Source organism: Callithrix jacchus, chromosome 4 (genome assembly GCF_049354715.1).
Source record: "Callithrix jacchus isolate 240 chromosome 4, calJac240_pri, whole genome shotgun sequence".
NCBI classification, from domain to species: Eukaryota; Metazoa; Chordata; class Mammalia; order Primates; family Cebidae; genus Callithrix; species Callithrix jacchus.
In genome coordinates this window covers 165,588,971-165,606,237 of record NC_133505.1, presented here as the reverse complement: position 1 = coordinate 165,606,237, position 17,267 = coordinate 165,588,971, and the positions used below count along the sequence as shown (strand labels likewise).

The 17,267-nt window shown below is 45.4% G+C and overlaps 1 protein-coding gene across 2 annotated transcripts in view; it reads left to right on the top strand.

The window, feature by feature from the left end:
- EZR (ezrin) overlaps window positions 1-17,267 on the top strand; it is a 57,566-nt gene that overhangs the window by 28,482 nt on the left and 11,817 nt on the right. For both annotated transcript variants that reach the window (XM_008995319.5, XM_035297078.3), the window contains 5 exons: window positions 3,089-3,172; window positions 8,562-8,657; window positions 10,165-10,439; window positions 11,023-11,106; window positions 12,130-12,276. In XM_008995319.5, the coding sequence (XP_008993567.1) occupies window positions 3,110-3,172; window positions 8,562-8,657; window positions 10,165-10,439; window positions 11,023-11,106; window positions 12,130-12,276 (665 nt within the window). In that variant the 5' untranslated portion in view covers window positions 3,089-3,109. The remainder of the gene's footprint in view (window positions 1-3,088; window positions 3,173-8,561; window positions 8,658-10,164; window positions 10,440-11,022; window positions 11,107-12,129; window positions 12,277-17,267) is intronic.

The following is a 17,267-nucleotide window of genomic DNA, read 5'->3' as shown; positions in this document are numbered from 1 at the left end:
GAAACTGATTCAGAACCAAAAATGGGCTATTGTAAATTCCTGCTAATCAGTTTGCAAAATGATTAATATCTTTTTAATGATAATTATTAGCTTTGGTTTCAGGAGATGTCATTTTCATACTGTCTTCCAACTTAGACCCAGGACTAGAATTTAGAGTCTGAAATCTGTGTGCGTGGACTCTGGTCATTTGTATTTGTCTTGACCAGGTAGTGGCCTTCGGTCACTTCTGACTGTACGTGGGGTTTCCACTTCTGAATCAGTAGGTAGCAGAGAAAGAAAAGCATACCCAGGCACTGCCATTGTGAGTGAACTCCCCTCCACTTCGGTTTTGAGTGTGATATGTCATTGTTGGCTTCTGTGTGTGTAGCTGGAGCTGCATTGGCGACTGAAATATTTGACTTGGGGCTGGTTTTCCCATCTCTAATACATGCCCTTGGAACCATAATTGAGAGAAATGCTTGCTTTATTTTATGCCTCATAACAGCCATTTTGTGATTTAAAAAAAAATTACCAGCAGGAAATGAAAGAAGAGTAGGTTTTTATATTTTAGTATGATTAAAGGCTTTAAAACATATCTCGTTGCCTCTCAGTAAACTTGAGTTCTTTAACTTCTGGACTTGTGATTGTGGAGAAAAGTTGTTTTAAAAAATCCAGAAAATGATACCTTACATCTGTACTTGGACTATCAGTCAGGGAGCCTTTAAGGCATATTGGATGTATATTAGAGGATCTCTCAATCATCGTCGTCTTACATGTGTTATTGGGATGGGGATGGGGGTGGGGGTGGAAGTGGGTGGGGAGACCGTGTTCCTGAAGTAGGAGGTGACATTTGGTGAGTGACATACATGTGGTACCCTGACTAGATAATGAAACCTCTGTCAACCTCTGTCGCCAAATGTTGGCCCAGGTAATATGTCCTTGTTACATTTACACCTGCATTAGGAAGAATCCAGGATAGCTATCTCTGTAGCTTCTATATATTTTACTTGAAAGATGGTGAGAAGCAAACATTTCTTAATATTAAGCATTATAGTTGCTATGTGGCTCTGCTATTTTCCTTTGGGACAGTGATATAAAGTAGTCAGATTTGAGTGTTTTTCATATACTTTAGTAAATCTGGGGTTTTTCTTTTTATTTCTTTTGAGACAGAGTTTTGCTCTTGTTACCCAGGCTGGAGTGTGATGGCTCGATCTTGGCTCACCACAACCTCCGCCTCCGGGGTTCAAGCAGTTCTCCTGCCTCAGCCTCCCGAGTAGCTGGGACTACATGCATGCGCCACCATGCCCAGCTAATTTTTGTATTTTTAGTAGAGACGGGGTTTCGCCATGTTGACCAGGATGGTCTCAATCTCTTGACCTCGTGATCGGCCTCCCAAAGTGCTGGGATTATAGGCGTGAGCAACCGCGTCCCGCCTAAATCTGGGGTTTTTCAAGTGATACAATTGAAAATTACCTTGATGTAAGTGGGTTTTGTTTTTGTTTTGAGATGGAGTCTTGCTCGGTTGTCCAGGCTGGAGTGCAGTGGCACAATATCGGCTTACTGCAGCCTCCATCTCCCTGGTTCAAGCAGTTCTCCTGCCTTAGCCCAGGTAGCTGGGACTACAGGCGTGTGCCACCATGCCCAGCTAATTTTTTTTTTTTTTTTTTTTTTTTTGAGATGGAGTTTCGCTCTTGCTACCCAGGCTGGAGTGCAGTGGTGCAATCTTGGCTCACCACAACCTCCGCCTCCTGGGTTCAGGCAATTCTTCTGCCTCAGTCTCCTGAGTAGCTGAGATTACAGGCACACGCCACCGTGCCCAGCTAATTTTGTGGACTTTTAGTAGAGACGTGGTTTCACTATGTTGACCAAGATAGTCTCGATCTCTTGACCTCATGATCCACCTGCCTCGGCCTCCCAAAGTGCTGGGATTACAGGCTTGAGCCACCGCGCCCGGCCTAATTTTTGTATTTTTAATAGAGATAGGGTTTTACCATGTTGGCCAGGCTGGTATCGAACTCCTGACTTAAAGTGATCCACCTGCCTTGTCCTCCCAAAATTCTGGGATTACAGATGTGAGCCACCACTCCCGGCCGTGTTTTGTGTTTTTAAAACAACTACATTGCAAGATTAGAAATATTTTTAAGGCCCTCCCATCACTACCACCTCAATTCTGTGTCTCACCATCCTAATACTATTTCTATTTTTACATTTTTTCATTATCTCTTGTCTAAATAGATCTCACATTTGCATTGAGAGAGAGTTTTGCTTGTCACATTTTTAATTTTAGAAGCAGTTTGTCCAGTTTCTGTTGTTTTCACAATTACAATTTCATGTCATGCCAGCATCCATCTTTGACATGTCTTTGGACATTTCACCATTTCTCTCACTCTTGATTTTTAACGTTGCTGCAAATCTTCTGTACAAAGCTTTCTGTCTTCCCTTCTCTGACTTCCTTGGTCCCTCGGGAGCCCTGCTGCCTCCTTTGGCTGTTGTAAGGCTTACATGAGCTGGTGCATGGAAAAACAGGTTAAAGAATTTCTGTTAAAAAAAAAAAACTGCTTAGGTTGGCAAGGTGACCCATGCCTGTCATCTCAGCACTATGGGAGACTGAGGTGGGAGGCTTGCTTGAGCCTAGGAGCTCAAGACCAGCCTTGGGGGTATGGTGAGACCCTGTCTCTACCCCCCCCAAAGAAAAAAACTAGGCATGGTGGCGCACCTATAGTGCCAGCTACTCAAGAGGCTGAGGTGGGAGGTGCTCACATGAGCCCTGGGAGGTCATGGCTATAGTGAGATAAGATTGTGGCACCATTCTCCAGCTTGGGTGACAGAGCAAGACTATTTCTCAAAGAAAAACTGCTTAGCCCTAAGTGTCAGTGTGCTTTATCAAAGCAAAGAGGCTGCATTTGGTTCGCACTGTGCCTGCCCCTGCTGAGGTGTCCCCAGCCATCTGCAGTCAGGAGTGGTATGTGGCTTCCTGACTAGCACAGGAACCCATGTCACAGGCCTGTGCCATTGCCACACTGAGGACCAGCTTATGTAGAAGGTGCAGGAGGTTATCAGAAGAAAACAGGACTCAGTTAAGGGTAATTTGTTTCATTCTGTTTTTCAGATCAATGTCCGAGTTACCACCATGGATGCAGAGCTGGAGTTTGCAATCCAGCCAAATACAACTGGAAAACAGCTTTTTGATCAGGTTGGTCTCTGAACTTGAGAGTTAACTACCCCCTGCCCCCCCATAAGAAAATTGTTCTGCAGCATCTCAGTTATTTTGTTTGTTAAGCATATTACTTTGGTTTACTCATTTGAGGTAATAGATGAGAAGGATCTTTTAAAAGGTAAAAGTACTGTTTCATGATAGCATTATAAAATGTATTTTATAGACACGTATATCCCGCCTAGGAGGTATATGAAAGCACACTGCTATGTGCTGTGTACAGCCAGTGGATTCAGTGTGCTACCAGGCATGGAAGCAAAGCACTGAAGAGAGGGTGATTGTGCTTGTCAATGTAAGGAGGTGCTGGCCTGTGTGTCTCTCACCCTGTGTTAGAGGCACCACTTCCTACCCCCAGCCACCTCCCTCTGGAGTAGAACCCCTCTCAGTGCATGGATGAGTGAACGCTTAGTTGTCTCAGTTGTTGCTCTCTAAGTGGATCATACCTGGACATCTATGAAAAGAAATGAAGATTAAGAGAAAATAATTCGCTTTTTAAAATTGGAAGATTTTAAAAATTATTAGTGATATCATGACTTGTTAAAATAATACTTTTTTTTTGTCTTAATAGCTACTCAAATACAATTTTTTTTTTTTTTTTTTTTGGTGAGATTTAGTCAGTCTGTCACCCAGGCTGGAGTGCAGTGGCACATTCTCAGCTCACTGCAACATCTGTCTCCCAGGTTCAAGCGAATCTCCTTCCTCAGCCTCCTATGTAGCTGGGATTACAGGCATGTGCCACCACGCCCGCTAACTTTTGTATTTTTTAGTAGAGACAGGGTTTTGCCATGTTGGTCAGGCTGGTCTCGAACTCCCAACCTGCCTTGGCCTCCCAAAGTGCTGGGGTTACAGATGTGAGCCACCACACCCGGGTCAAATACAGTCTTACTGGCTTGGATTTTTTTTCCAGTCAAGGAGTGACTAAAACCATTATTTGGTATTTTTACAGCTTTATGTTACAGGTGAGAATCGTTTTCTGCAAAGGATAGGAGAGTAAATATTTTCGACTTGCAGCCCACAGGGTTGCTGTCAGAACCACTCAGCTCTGTCATTGTAGTATTGAAAGCAGCCATAAACACGTGAAGATTGGAGTATGGCAGTGTTCTAGTAAAGCTCCATATGGACACTGATATTTTTATGTAATTGCCCCATCACCACCATTGAAAAAAAATACAAACCCCTTCTTAGCCTATGGGCTGCACAACCAGCCAGCACACAAGACTTGGTCCATGGGCCTTAGCTTGCTGCCCCTGCATTATTGACAACTTTCTCCTGTAGCTGTAGTTCAGCACAGAACCAGCTTTGCAGACGTGTACAGCAGTGCCCTGCACGTGGCAAGGCACCGAGGAGGCGCCCATCCAACACCTCATACTGTTTCAAAATTTCAGGCTCTGTGATCTCTCTTTTGTTTCTTTTTTGATACTCAACAGTGTGTTCGTTTTTTAACAAAACACCTTATATATTTGATTCCAGCAGGAGCACCCTTCTAAAGAATGCTCATTTTTGGTAAAACTGTTTTTGAACACATTTTATTATAAATGACCCCTTCAGATGGACATGGGTAGAGCCACTAGATCTCACTTTATGGTTTGTATTAGAAAACAGTCCTCTTCCCACCCCTCTTGCTCCTGTTTTCCCTGCCTTTGTAAACTAAGTAGGCCAGAGGTCGTGGAGCAAGAGGGACCAGAAATGCCTTTGTGGTGCTAGTCAGTAACACAGGTCACTGGAAGGCCCGTCCACCTTGCGCTCAGCATCTTTGAGCACACTCAGCTGTCAGAAAAGACTCTTTCTTGAGATGGGCAACACAGAATGATTCCCCATTGCTGCATGTTCCTCATGAGACATGAAGTTCAGTTTTAGTAAGGAAGGTGAGCCACCAGGAAGGCTACGGTAACTTTTCTGTGGAAGAGCTCTAAGTTCTAAAGAAAGCAAGATCTTTTCTGGACTAAGTAGATTCTGTTCTGGGGCCAGTAGAGGAGCAGAGCCAGATGTGAGTTACAAGTCCTTTGAACCATAGCATCTTGTCCTGAGGGGCCCTACTGGTAGAAGTGATATTCTGTGTTTTAGCACTAAACCCAGAAATTAGAGCGGGTGGTGATTGGGAAACCGGGGAGGGAGAATTTTAGCACACTTAAGACTATAGGAGACTCCACCCATGCTTGATCATATCTCCCTCCCTGAAAATGAACACCCAGCAGCAGTGGGCTGGCTCCATGCAGCAAAGCACACAGGTGCCAGGCGGTGCCCAGCTGGACACCTCCAGGGTGGGCGCAGTGCCAGTGGCCAGTCATTTCGACAGCCTCCACTAGTATTTTCAGGTCGTTTGTGGGCCTGCCTCACCCAGTGAGGATAAAGATATTTACTGCTCTGGGTGAGGCTGGACTTGGGATAAAAATTTAAAGGTTTCTCCTGAAAGATAATCCTGAAGTAAGTTGAGTGGTGCCAGCTGAACCTATGTGGCACACCTGCATAGGGCCCTGCCTTCTAGTGTTGATTCTGCAGAATGTCCCTTAGTTAGCCTCCTGGACCCTGTGTCCTTACCTATGAGAATGCTGAGACCTTCTCCAGCACAAACTTTAAAGCAGGGATGGAAGCCCTAGGATAAGTTAAAAAAAAACTAGGTTGTAGTTAATAGAGAGGTTTCTGATTAAAAGCTCATTCCTGGACCTGGATATCAGTGAAAATAAGGCCTTGAAGGGAATAGGGTAAAAGAGATTGGAGGTAAGGTAGTCAGCCTTCCTCCCACAACACCCCTCTGTTACTTAGCTCTCTTCTGCAGTGCCCAGCCCAGCGTCAAGCCCTGGAGTGCTCTTGCTTTACGTAACCCTGGGTCCTAGTCCAGGGCTTCAGTGTGATGGAGAACACCCCAGGCCAACTGCCACATGGAGGGTAGAGCCAGGGCTGGGCTGCAGCCCAGGTGTCGTGATGAGCCGGCCCACCCATGCTGGAGGCTCCTGATTGGGAGGAGCTGCTCCAGCTTGAACTTGTGTTAGACATCTCCCACCTTTTCCTTCCTAAAAAATCTGTCGCTTAAACACCACTGAGCCCAGCACTTTGGGAGGTCGAGGCAGGAGGATTGCTTGAGCTCACTCTCCTGTAGGCTACCAGCCTGGGCAACATGGCAAACACCTATCTCTACAAGGAATTTAAAAGTTAGCCAGGCATCGTGGCGCATGCCTATGGTCTCAGCTACTCAGGTGGCTGAGGTGGGGAGGTGGAAGAATCGCTTAGGCCCAGAAGGTTGAGACTGCGTTGAGCCAAGATTTTAACCACTGCACTCCAGCCTGGACAACAGCATAAGACCCTATCTCAAAAACCAAATCAAAAAAAAAAAAGACCAAACACCACTGAGGTGGAGTTAGGGGGTAGACACAAATGTAGAGACTCTGCGCCCATGGTGTGTCAGGATTCGCCAATGAAGAGAATGGCAAGGGGTGTTTCTCTAGGAATGTTGGCTTTTTTCTTTCAGGAATGACCTATGGATTGGTTTTTAGAGCGGACTAAAGAAGATTGTTTAATTCTAATGTGTCCCTTTGGGGAAGGCATTGTGTGAGCAGTAGGATTCTACAGCACACACTGAGCATAGTTACCCTGGAGATCGATGGAAGATTCCTGCTGTGAAGGTGCACGCAGGTCAGGGCAGCCAGGGATGGGCCTCGCTGGGAGAGGCTCTCGGCTGGACTACATGGTGTGGTTACGGAGTCTGTGATTTGCCCCATGGAAGGAGGATGGTGACTGTATAGCAGATGCAGAAGAGGGTCCTCAGCTGTGGCTCTGAAAATCCATGAGAGCCTGACCGCTATGGGAGACAGAAGTCAAGTGGACAAGAGATGATTTCTGCCTGGTTCAGATGTGCAGGCTGAGGCTGCAGTTGGGTGAAGTGAGGGATGATGTCAGAGAGCAAGCAGTTGCTCAGGCATGTGGGGTTTTCTTGTGCAACTTTGAAACAACCCAAAGAGGAAGGCCAGGCAGATTTCATATCAGGTGACAAGATGGAGGCTTGTGAGGAACAAGACATTAGCAGGACTATACACCGAAACCTGGTCTTTGAATTCAGTTTCCTCTGTGCTTTGCTACCATAAAAGCAAAAAACATGGGGTTTCACAAAAGACTTGGGAGCAGAGCACTGCATAAAAAGTCTAAATGTGTTTCATATCATTCCATGATGAAGAAGCTTGCATACAGCCTGTCCCATCCCCTTTGGGTGACTGGGAAGAGGGGAAGAACAGATAGATCAGTCCTGGGCATTTAGTAAACAGACTCCGAAAGCTTTAAGGAGCCTCTGGCCTTCCTGCACTCTTCAGATGAAGAAACAGGCCCAAATTGGGAGTTTATGTGGAGTTTTAGGATTTCCTTTAAGCAAGTGATCTGTATATCTGAGTTGTCATTTCTAATGTATTCAGCCCTCTTTGCCATTAAATATGATAGAAGCCATGTGTTTGAAGAATGGTAGCAGTTTTTTTTTTTTAAAGTTTTGCATTACTATCATGGGATTTTAAATTAATATATATACTATAGATACATACATATATATATAGTCAAACTTGTCTGGGACTCGGTTTAAATGATGTTCAACAAGTGCCCACAGCAAGTTCAACTATCATTGCTTTTCTGTTTCCGGGACACTCAGAATAAGCAGCTGAGGACTTCTGTGTAATGCACAGCAGAGACTTGAAGATGTGAAATTCTTGTTGTGGCCTAGGGTCAGGATTCTGCCTTTGCTGGATCAGTATGTCCCATTTCTGGAACCTGCCTAAAGACGCAGGTTCCTCTGGGCACCGCTGTGCATTGCCACCCTTTCTTCCCAGATGTCTGCTACTACCTGTTTTCCTGCCTTTCCTAGGACTTCTTTGTCCCTGTTCCTAGTAAGTCAGACCCCTGGGCCAGCTGGCTGAGAGGCAGAGACAGGCAGCCAGAGGACGCTCAAGTGTGGTGCTGGGTACTTTAGTCTTCCGCGTGAGCACATCTGACGGGCAGCACCCACCACACTGTCCCCTTGGGGGACTGCGGGCTCCCATGGTTCTGTGTGCTGGCTATAATCCACCCTGCTGGATTTCATATAGGAGAGCATCCTGGAGTATAAAGGAATAGGAGTGAGATTTTTTAAGATTTGAAGAGAGAACCCTGAATCTGCTCAAATTTATATTAAAAATAAGTCGTTCATGGCTTTGAGATGATGGCCTTGGTTAGTAGCAAGTTATTTAAGAGAGCACAAAAAAGGTATTGCCCAGTGGTTGGACTGAGCAGACGTCCTGGTTTCCTGGGACTCTGCTAGACCATGTGATGAACAGCAGCCAAAAGCTGTTGCCCTTTTGAGTTTCTCATGACTGTTGAGTCTCAGTCTCTCTCTCTCTCTCTCTCTCTCTCTCAGGTGGTGAAGACTATAGGTCTCCGGGAAGTGTGGTACTTTGGCCTCCAGTATGTGGATAATAAAGGATTTCCTACCTGGCTGAAGCTGGATAAGAAGGTAAGTCAGGGTTAACTATTTACAGGCTGTGGATTGGGTGTTGGTCTGCTTTGTCGATATTGCAACTGGAGCTCGTTACCCTGTCTTTTGTTTTCTGTTCCTTTTTTGTTTGTGTAAAAGTTTTGAGAGAAAAAAGTTTGCAAGTTTCTAGTAAATGGGGATATCGATGGTAAATCAGATCCTCGCATTTCTCCATACTGCTCACTCATCGGAGCATATGATGGTTAATTGCATAGCTTTTAGTTGACCTTAGTTTCTTTCAATGAGATTGTTAATCTTATAAACTGTGAATCATCCACTGTTTTGTAAGAATCTGTTACTGCTTTGTTTGAACCTGTGATAGATTATCTTCCAACTTTAAAGACTGGATAAATTCCATTAACCAACTATAAAGAAAAGTAGTAAGATAAACATTTTTTTCTTCAAATTCTTGGAAATTATCCTTTTTTCCCCAAATACCCACTTTCCTCCCAAGTCATAGCAACAAGTTAGAAAGATGATGGGAGGTGGGGAAGAGTGAAGGAGCAGGAGGAATTCTTAACAGTAGTTTGGGTTCCAGGGCCTGATTGGCATATGGCCAGATTTCAAGTCATTGTGGGGTCATTTCCAAATTTGAGTCTCTAGAATTGAGAGCATCATCCCGTGAGGACTGGGGCTTAGTGGCACAGTAGCTTTGATTTCCAGCTGAGTGCAAGGGTGTGATAGTACTTGTTTTTTTGTTTAAGATGGAGTCTCACTCTGTCACCCAGCCTTGAGTGCAGTGGCACGATCTTGGCTCACTGCAACCTCTGCCTCCTAAGTCCCAGTGATTCTCCTGCCTCAGCCTTCCGAGTAGCTGAGACTACAGGTGCCTGCCACCACTCCTGGCTAATTTTTTGTATTTTTAGTCGAGACGGGGTTTCACCATGTTAACCAGGATGGTCTCAATCTCCTAACCTCATGATCCACCCGCCTCAGCTTTCCCAAAGTGCTGGGATTATAGGTGTGAGCCACTGCGCCCAGCCTGGTTTTTTTGTTGTTGTTGTTTTTGTTTTGTTTTCAAAGACAGGGTCTTGCTCTGTCACCCAGGCTAGGTGCAGTGGTGCCATCATAGCTCACTGCAGCCTGGAACTCCTAGACTCAAAGGTTCCTCCTGCTAGTTACCTTGAGTAACTAGGACTATAGGCATGCACCACCATCCCCAGCTAACTTTTTAAAAAAATGTTTGAGATGGGATCTCTTTACATTGCCCAGGCTGGTCTCCAACTCCTCGGTTCAAGTGATCCTCCTGCCTTATCCTCTCAAAGCACTGAGATTATAGATATTAGCCACTGTGCCTGGCCTGTGATAGCACTTTTGACTAACCTTTTTTGTCTGGAGCAGAAAAGATGACTTTAAGAATAAATATTATCTTCTGAAAACTGGCCTGATGGCCTCATTGAGTCTTGGTTAGAAGCCTGTGTTGGGGACAGTGGGCCTTTGTCTTCTGGGTTCGGTTCATGTTGAGAGTCTGGTTTGCTTTGTCCAGGTGTCCGCCCAGGAGGTCAGGAAGGAGAATCCCCTCCAGTTCAAGTTCCGGGCCAAGTTCTACCCTGAAGATGTGGCTGAGGAGCTCATCCAGGACATCACCCAGAAACTTTTCTTCCTCCAAGTGAAGGAAGGGATCCTTAGCGACGAGATCTACTGCCCCCCCGAGACTGCCGTGCTCCTGGGGTCCTATGCTGTGCAGGCCAAGTTTGGGGACTACAACAAAGATGTGCACAAGTCTGGGTACCTCAGCTCTGAGCGGCTGATCCCTCAAAGGTGAGCACAGGGTGACCTGGCCTGGGCAGGAGCCGTCATGCCATCCGCTGCAGGGAGAAGTGATTGCATTAGAAGCAGTTTAAAAACAAAAGGACAGGGTCATGTGCTCCTTCATGCTGGGACTCTACTCATTAAGGCACTGACCCGACCTGAAGCATAGCCAGGGAAGGCGAGCTACCATTCCTCATGGAAACTAAAGAGCCGCCATATCCTGTGGGGATGCAGCAGCATAGCAAACTTGTCAACCTGACTGCTTAGCTCCTCCTGGGTGTGATAGGTTGACCCCTATGAAGTCTGCTTTTATTTACTAATGGTCACAAAAATTGCCCCATTTGGAAGAAGAGGCCGCTTAAAATACCTTCTTAGTTTTTCCAGCAGAAATGAGTTCTTATTCAAAATGCTAAGTCTTCCAAGTTAATCATCATAAATAGAAATGCTACACATCAGGAAATAGAAACCAAAGCTCTTTAGGGTTGATTGATTGAATGGAAAGTAAGAATTTGACTGTGGTTGGTAAGTGGGCCTCCTTCCTTGCCTGTCACAGCCCTTAAGGATGACAGTGCTGTTTCCTTTTGCAATCCAGAGTCATGGACCAGCACAAACTTACCAGGGACCAGTGGGAAGACCGGATCCAGGTGTGGCATGCAGAACACCGTGGGATGCTCAAGTGAGTGCTGGGTGTTGCTCTGGGGATCTGGCCATCTCCGTGCTCTCCAGCTTGTCTTTTCCTGTGACTCGATAGTGTTTTAAAGGGCTCTGTGTCAGGCCTGAGCTCCAGCCTTAGTGCCCTGTGAAGATCATGGCGGGAACTGAGCTAAACATGGGGCTTTTCTCAGGGGAGATATTTGTTTTTGTTTTTTTTTAAAGCCAGGTGTCTTGCTCAGGGAAGCAGTTTAGCTCAAGCCTTCAGGTTCTAAAAGCTTATACCTTCCCTTTGGAGGATGTGTTATCTCTAAACTTCATTTTAGTCAGAGGGGCATTGTTCACCTGCAATAAGCATTATTTTTTTCTCTCTCTGTCAAAGAGGTGCTGGTTTGCTCATTGTTTGAAGGTAGTTGTCTTACAAAGTATATATAAATGAAAAAGGATCCCAAGTGAGAAATCCTGATATCGGAGAACCTGGGCATGAGGAGAGGGACTTGGGGCTATTAATGTAAGATGTGGCTGGATCCCCGATTCTGGGTGTTCTCATCCTAGAGCCTCACCTCTGGCCTAGTCTTGCAACTCTGCATTATTTCAGCCTCTGAAGTTTGTGGTTTGCGCCTCAGATTTTGTGCTTCAGGGTTTCCTGCCTGGCCCAAGCATCCTTTATGGGAGGAAAATAACTCACGGCCTATGAGGAGGGTGGTGGGAGCCCCAGAAGACATGTGGACAAGAGAAAGGGAGGATTGTGCAGAGCAAAAAAACTTAAAAACCTGTCAGAGAAGCCAGTGTGAATCAGTTCTTCCTGAACGTGTGGGGTTTGGTAGTCAGGGTCCAGGGCAGCACAGAGTCTACCCCAGGCAGAGCTTCCGGGCCGCAGGGGTCCCCCACTCACTGCTCTGCTGCCCGGGCCCTGCCTGTCTGCACGCAGCACACAGCTTTGAGCCCATCCTACACAGGGTGCCTTAATTTAAAAATACTGGAAAGGTTTGACAGTTCTGGATCTTGAGGGCTACTAATGACTGCCTGTTTCACCCTCCCCAATCAGAGATAATGCTATGTTGGAATACCTGAAGATTGCTCAGGACCTGGAAATGTATGGAATCAACTATTTTGAGATAAAAAACAAGAAAGGAACAGACCTTTGGCTTGGAGTTGATGCCCTTGGACTGAATATTTATGAAAAAGATGATAAGTGAGTTAACGTTTATCTTCAGTAGGTGGGGTGGTGGGCCTGGGAACAATGGCAAAATGGCAATTTTGTGGGTTATTTTTGAAGTATTTAGCAACTTACTATCCCAAAGTAGGAATCTTTAAGGGCTTTTGGACTGCTGTGGCCCTCTCAGAGGGTGGTCCAGAGGCATGGTTTATCCTGTCTCATGGTGGGTGGGGCCAATAGTGGGCTCAGGCCTGGGAGAGGAAGGCAGAATAGAACAGAGGCTGCCTCTCCTCCTCCTGCCTTTGAGGTCCCCCCCCGCCTAGCACCTACATGCAGGTACCAGCACATCCATCGTAACTACTTCCCAGGTTCCGGACTCCTGGCTAGAGGTTTATGCTAATCCAACCAGGTATATTTATGGTGTGATGAGAGACTTGAAGTGTTGTCTACACATACAGGCTGTTGTTTACACTTGAGCTAAATGCCGGGAGTCTGCAGGAGATACCTGAATTGCCTTGCATTAGTTAAATTTGTTGAGAGATTTGTGAGCAAGCTGGGTAGAGCAGCAGAGCCCAGCCTCTCCGCAGGGGACAGACAGTCCTCTTTCAGATACAGTGCATTTGCCACCTTTCTGCTGAGGATAAACGGGAAAATCATCCTAGTTCATGAGGGCAAGTTTCCCCCTAGTGAGTCCCTGACATCAGCATAGGCCCTAGCTTCTAGACTGATCTGATCAGAAGCTATCTGAATTTAAGAGGCCCAAGGAAACTACCTCTGGAAAGAGAAGGGAGAGGTTCCTGACTGCCTCCTGACTCCTGTCTCTGCCCTGATTGTCCAGTCAGCCTGATTGCTCTGCTGACTGTGGATAGTCCTAAACAAACCCTCTGATGGCCGCCAGCTTCAGGGACCTGGCAGAGGAGGACAAAAAAGCTCCTACAGTCTTTTTGCCAAGCCCCGCCTTTTGACCTGGGTTCCTACTTTCTACTTGAGAAGCATAGTGGCCCAGGGTTCCCGGATATATGTGGTTTCCTTCCCAGCCTCATGCTGTTCCTTTAAATAATGGCTGTCCCCATATCCCACTTGAGACTTACCCATCTCACCTGTTCTCAGGTATTTCTGTTCTCAGCTTCCCAACAGCTCAGGTTCCCCAAAAATCCTCTCTGGGGTTCACAAAGGGAGTGGTGCTGCTTTCCACAAATGATGTGCACAAGAGTGTCTCTCTCCATTTGCAACCATGTGTTTTCCTGCCAGAACCCAGGGCACAGATCAGTTTCACTTGGACAGGTCAGAGATCCATGCCAGCTGTGCCCAACCTCTTCTCACCTCCAAGGCCCACATGGTGAGACTGCAAGGAGGGAGGCAGTTGCTGTCTGCTGGAAGGAAGGTGCCCATCGGGGATGGAGTTAGTTAAACAAACCAATGCGATTCACCTGTCAGAATCACAGGAGCTCCTCAGAGAACCTGGAAATGAGTGATTGAAGACTCTCGTTCGTTCCTACCCCGAGTGTGCTGACTACAGCATTAGTAAAGAAGTGGGGAAAAGCCAGGCATGTGGCTCACTCCTGGAATCCCAGGCTGAGGCAGGTGGATCCCTTGAGCTCAGGAGTTCGAGACCAGCCTAGGAAACATGTGAAAACCCCATCTCTACCAAAAATTTTAAAAGTTAGCCAGCTGTGGTGGTGCATACCTGTGATATCAGTCACTCAGGAGGCTGAGGTGGGAGGATCACTTGAGCCTGGGAGGCAGAAGTTGTAGTAAGCTGAGATTGCACTACTACACTCTAGCCTGGGTGTAGTAGTGAGAGACAGAGTAAACCATGTCTCAAAAAAAATTTTTTAAAGAAGTTGGGGAAGTGCGTAGATACAGGAACTTGGAACCAGGACACGATCTTTCCGGGAGGCCCCAGAGCTGAAGCCCGTGGCTCTTAGCCATGCCAAGGAGAGCGGTGCACAAAGTCCTGGTGGGAACACGTGGGAAACTGCCTCTGCCTTTGAAATCTCTTGAATGACCAGATTTTGTAACATGGCCAGGCCAGGGCTGTCCAAACAGGTTTTACAACCTGCAGGAAAACAGCCATGAGTAGGAACTTGCTGATGTCAGCTTGTAACTGCCCCAGCCCACGTAAATGTCCATTTCTTCCAAGTAAAAATGTGAGCCGTGTGCCGTATTTAGTACTGTTCTGGCTCTCTGCTCCCCCTCCCCCACCATTGAGTGGTGAACCTGGCAACTCTCAGTTGGTTCTTTCCCCACAGAAAGCTGGGGTGTTAGGCAGGCTCACTTACTGCCTCTCTTCTCCCTGTTCCTGAAGGCACACCCTTCTCTTCACAAAACATTTATGAAAATAGTCAATTAATAGGCCCAAATTCTTTTCCTCTTGAACAAATATTGACAACGTGGTAGCAGCATAAGCAGGAGACTGTCCTGAAGTCTGAGGAGTGCTGAGAACTCGCCAGCTGTGCCAGGTATCGTGCTGTACCCCTCTCGGTAGAACTAGGAGAATTAGGTATACCTGAAACATTGTTCAGGTGAGAAAGGTGATCTATTATGAAAATCGACCTCTAAGAGATTTATACTCTGTAAGTAAACATCTCTATTTAAAAACCCGTTTTAGTATTAAATAGGATCTGACTGGGAAATCTGTCTCTTGGGGTCCCCGTTTCATTGTGCACATACCATTAAGTGGGAGCCTATAGGACTGAAAGTATTTGTCATCTTTTTTTAAACTTTTAGCCTGGAATAGGTGGGAGTGTAAAGAGGGCAAAAATAGGTAAGCGCCCTTCCTGACAGCAATATAAGCTTCTGAACAGAGAAAGTTCAGTTTAGCTGGATTAGAATTCTACCTGGCACTCTCAGACCAAAAACAAAAACTAAAGGAACCTGATCTTTAGTCCTGTGGAAGCACTTTTTCCTTAGCTTCATCCCTCTTTGGGCAGGCTTCATCATAGAAGTACTTCTGTAGGTAGGAGTTTCTGGAAGTGCACCAGCTCCAGGGCTCCCACCTTAAAGGGAGAAAGTGCACAGGGAGCTTGGGGACTGAAACAGGAGCCACAGAATGGGTCTTTTCCCTTTAGATTCCTTGCGGAGGTACTCAGGGCTGCACTTGCTTTATCACTTCTCTTTCCATCTACACATCGCTGTCACCCTCTGGCTCTCTTTGACACATTTCCAAGAAAATCGCAGGCACCCATCTCCTTCCCCAAAATGAAAGTGTATATGATATTCCAGAAGTCAATTATACTTTGTTCTTTTGATGTAAAATTTAAATAAATGAAATGTAATCTTAAGTGTTTATTTGCTGAGTTTTCACAAATATGCCTGAAAAATGCCAAATCTTAAGATATATAGAACATTATCATCACCCTCAGCTACATGTTTTGGCTTTAAATTTTTAAACCATTTGTTCTTGCATTTTATTTTTTTTTATTTTTTGAGATGGAGTCTCGCTATGTTACCCAGGGTGAAATGCAATGGCATGATCTCAGCCCACTGTAACTTCTGCCTCCTGGGTTCAAGTGATTCTCCTTCCTCATCCTCCTCTGCACCTGGCCTGTTACATTTTAAAATCATTTCAGGCTGGGCATAGTGGCTCATACCTGTAATCCCAGGTATGAGCTAAGGGATTACAGGAGGATAAGGCAGGAGGATCACTTGAGCTCAGGAGTTGAGACCAGCCTGGGCAACATGGCAAAACCCCGACTCCACCAAAAATACAAAAAATTAGGCGTGGTGACACATGCATGTGGTCCTAGCTGCTTGGGAGGCTGAGGTAGAAGGATCACTTGAACCCAGGAGGCGGAGGCTGCAGTGAGCCAAGATTGTACCACTGCACTTCAGCCTGGTTACTTTTTCTCATTATTAAGCCAGACCCTATCTCAGTTTAAAAAAAAATTATTTCAAATTTTAAAAAGATTCTAAAAATAATACAAATAATTTCCTTATACACTTCACTTAGCTTCCTCATGCATTAACACCTTACATCCAAATATCAAGATCAGAAAATTAATGTTAATAATCTATAAACCTTATTCCCATTTTAATCAGTTGTCTCACTGATGTTCTATTTCGGCCCCAGGTCTGGAGCCACACCCCTCAATTGTTAGACCTTCCCATCTCCTTTGATGTGAGATAGTTGGTCTTTGTCATGAACTTAGTATTTTTGAAAAATACTGGCCATTGACTTTTTGGAAAGCCCCTCAACTTGGATTGTCTGGTGTTTTCTCATTATTAAATAGGAGTTTTGCATTTTTGGCGAGAACCTCACAAAAGTGCTGCTGTGCCCTTCCAGGGCCTCTTTCAAGGTGGCACATGCGGTCGGTATAGCTTATTGTAGGTGGTCCTAATTTTGATTGTTAAGGTGGTGTCTGCTGGGTTTCTTCACTGTAAAATTACTATCCTTCGGTTTACAATTGGTCAGTATATTTGGAGGAGATAATTTTAAACTATGTAAATATCCTAGTTCTAGCTTCCATTGATGAGATTACTTTGGTATTTGAGAAATGGTGGCTTAAAACTTGTTTTTACATGCATTAATTGGAATTCTGTAAGGAGTCGATTTCTGTTTTCTGTGTATTTAGTTATGTTAGTATGGACTCGTGGATATGTGTTTCAGTCTTTGGGTTATGATCTATTAGTATGTATCATCTTGCTCAGGTTGTTCGAGATTTGGCCTTTAGGAGCACGTTGAAATGGGATCCCCTGCATTATTTGCAGGCTTCCGTACTCTCTGGCTTCTCGAGATGCACCAGGTTCATCCTTTACATTCTCTGTTCTAGCCCTAGAATCAGCCATTTCTCCAAAGACCTCTGTCTGGTCCCTGTTATTGGAGAATCACTTTTTTTTTTTTTTTTTTTTTTTTAAAATGTGTGGCCTAAGCAAGGACACTTAAAACATAAGCCCTGAGGACCTTCTCTGTGCACCCTATTCCTGTCCTATATGTGAGCTCTTTAAAAAAAAAAAAAGGAAATCCTTGGGCTTTAATTTTCCAACTTTGGTCAAGAATTAAAGGAAGTTCTTTAACTCAGAAGTGA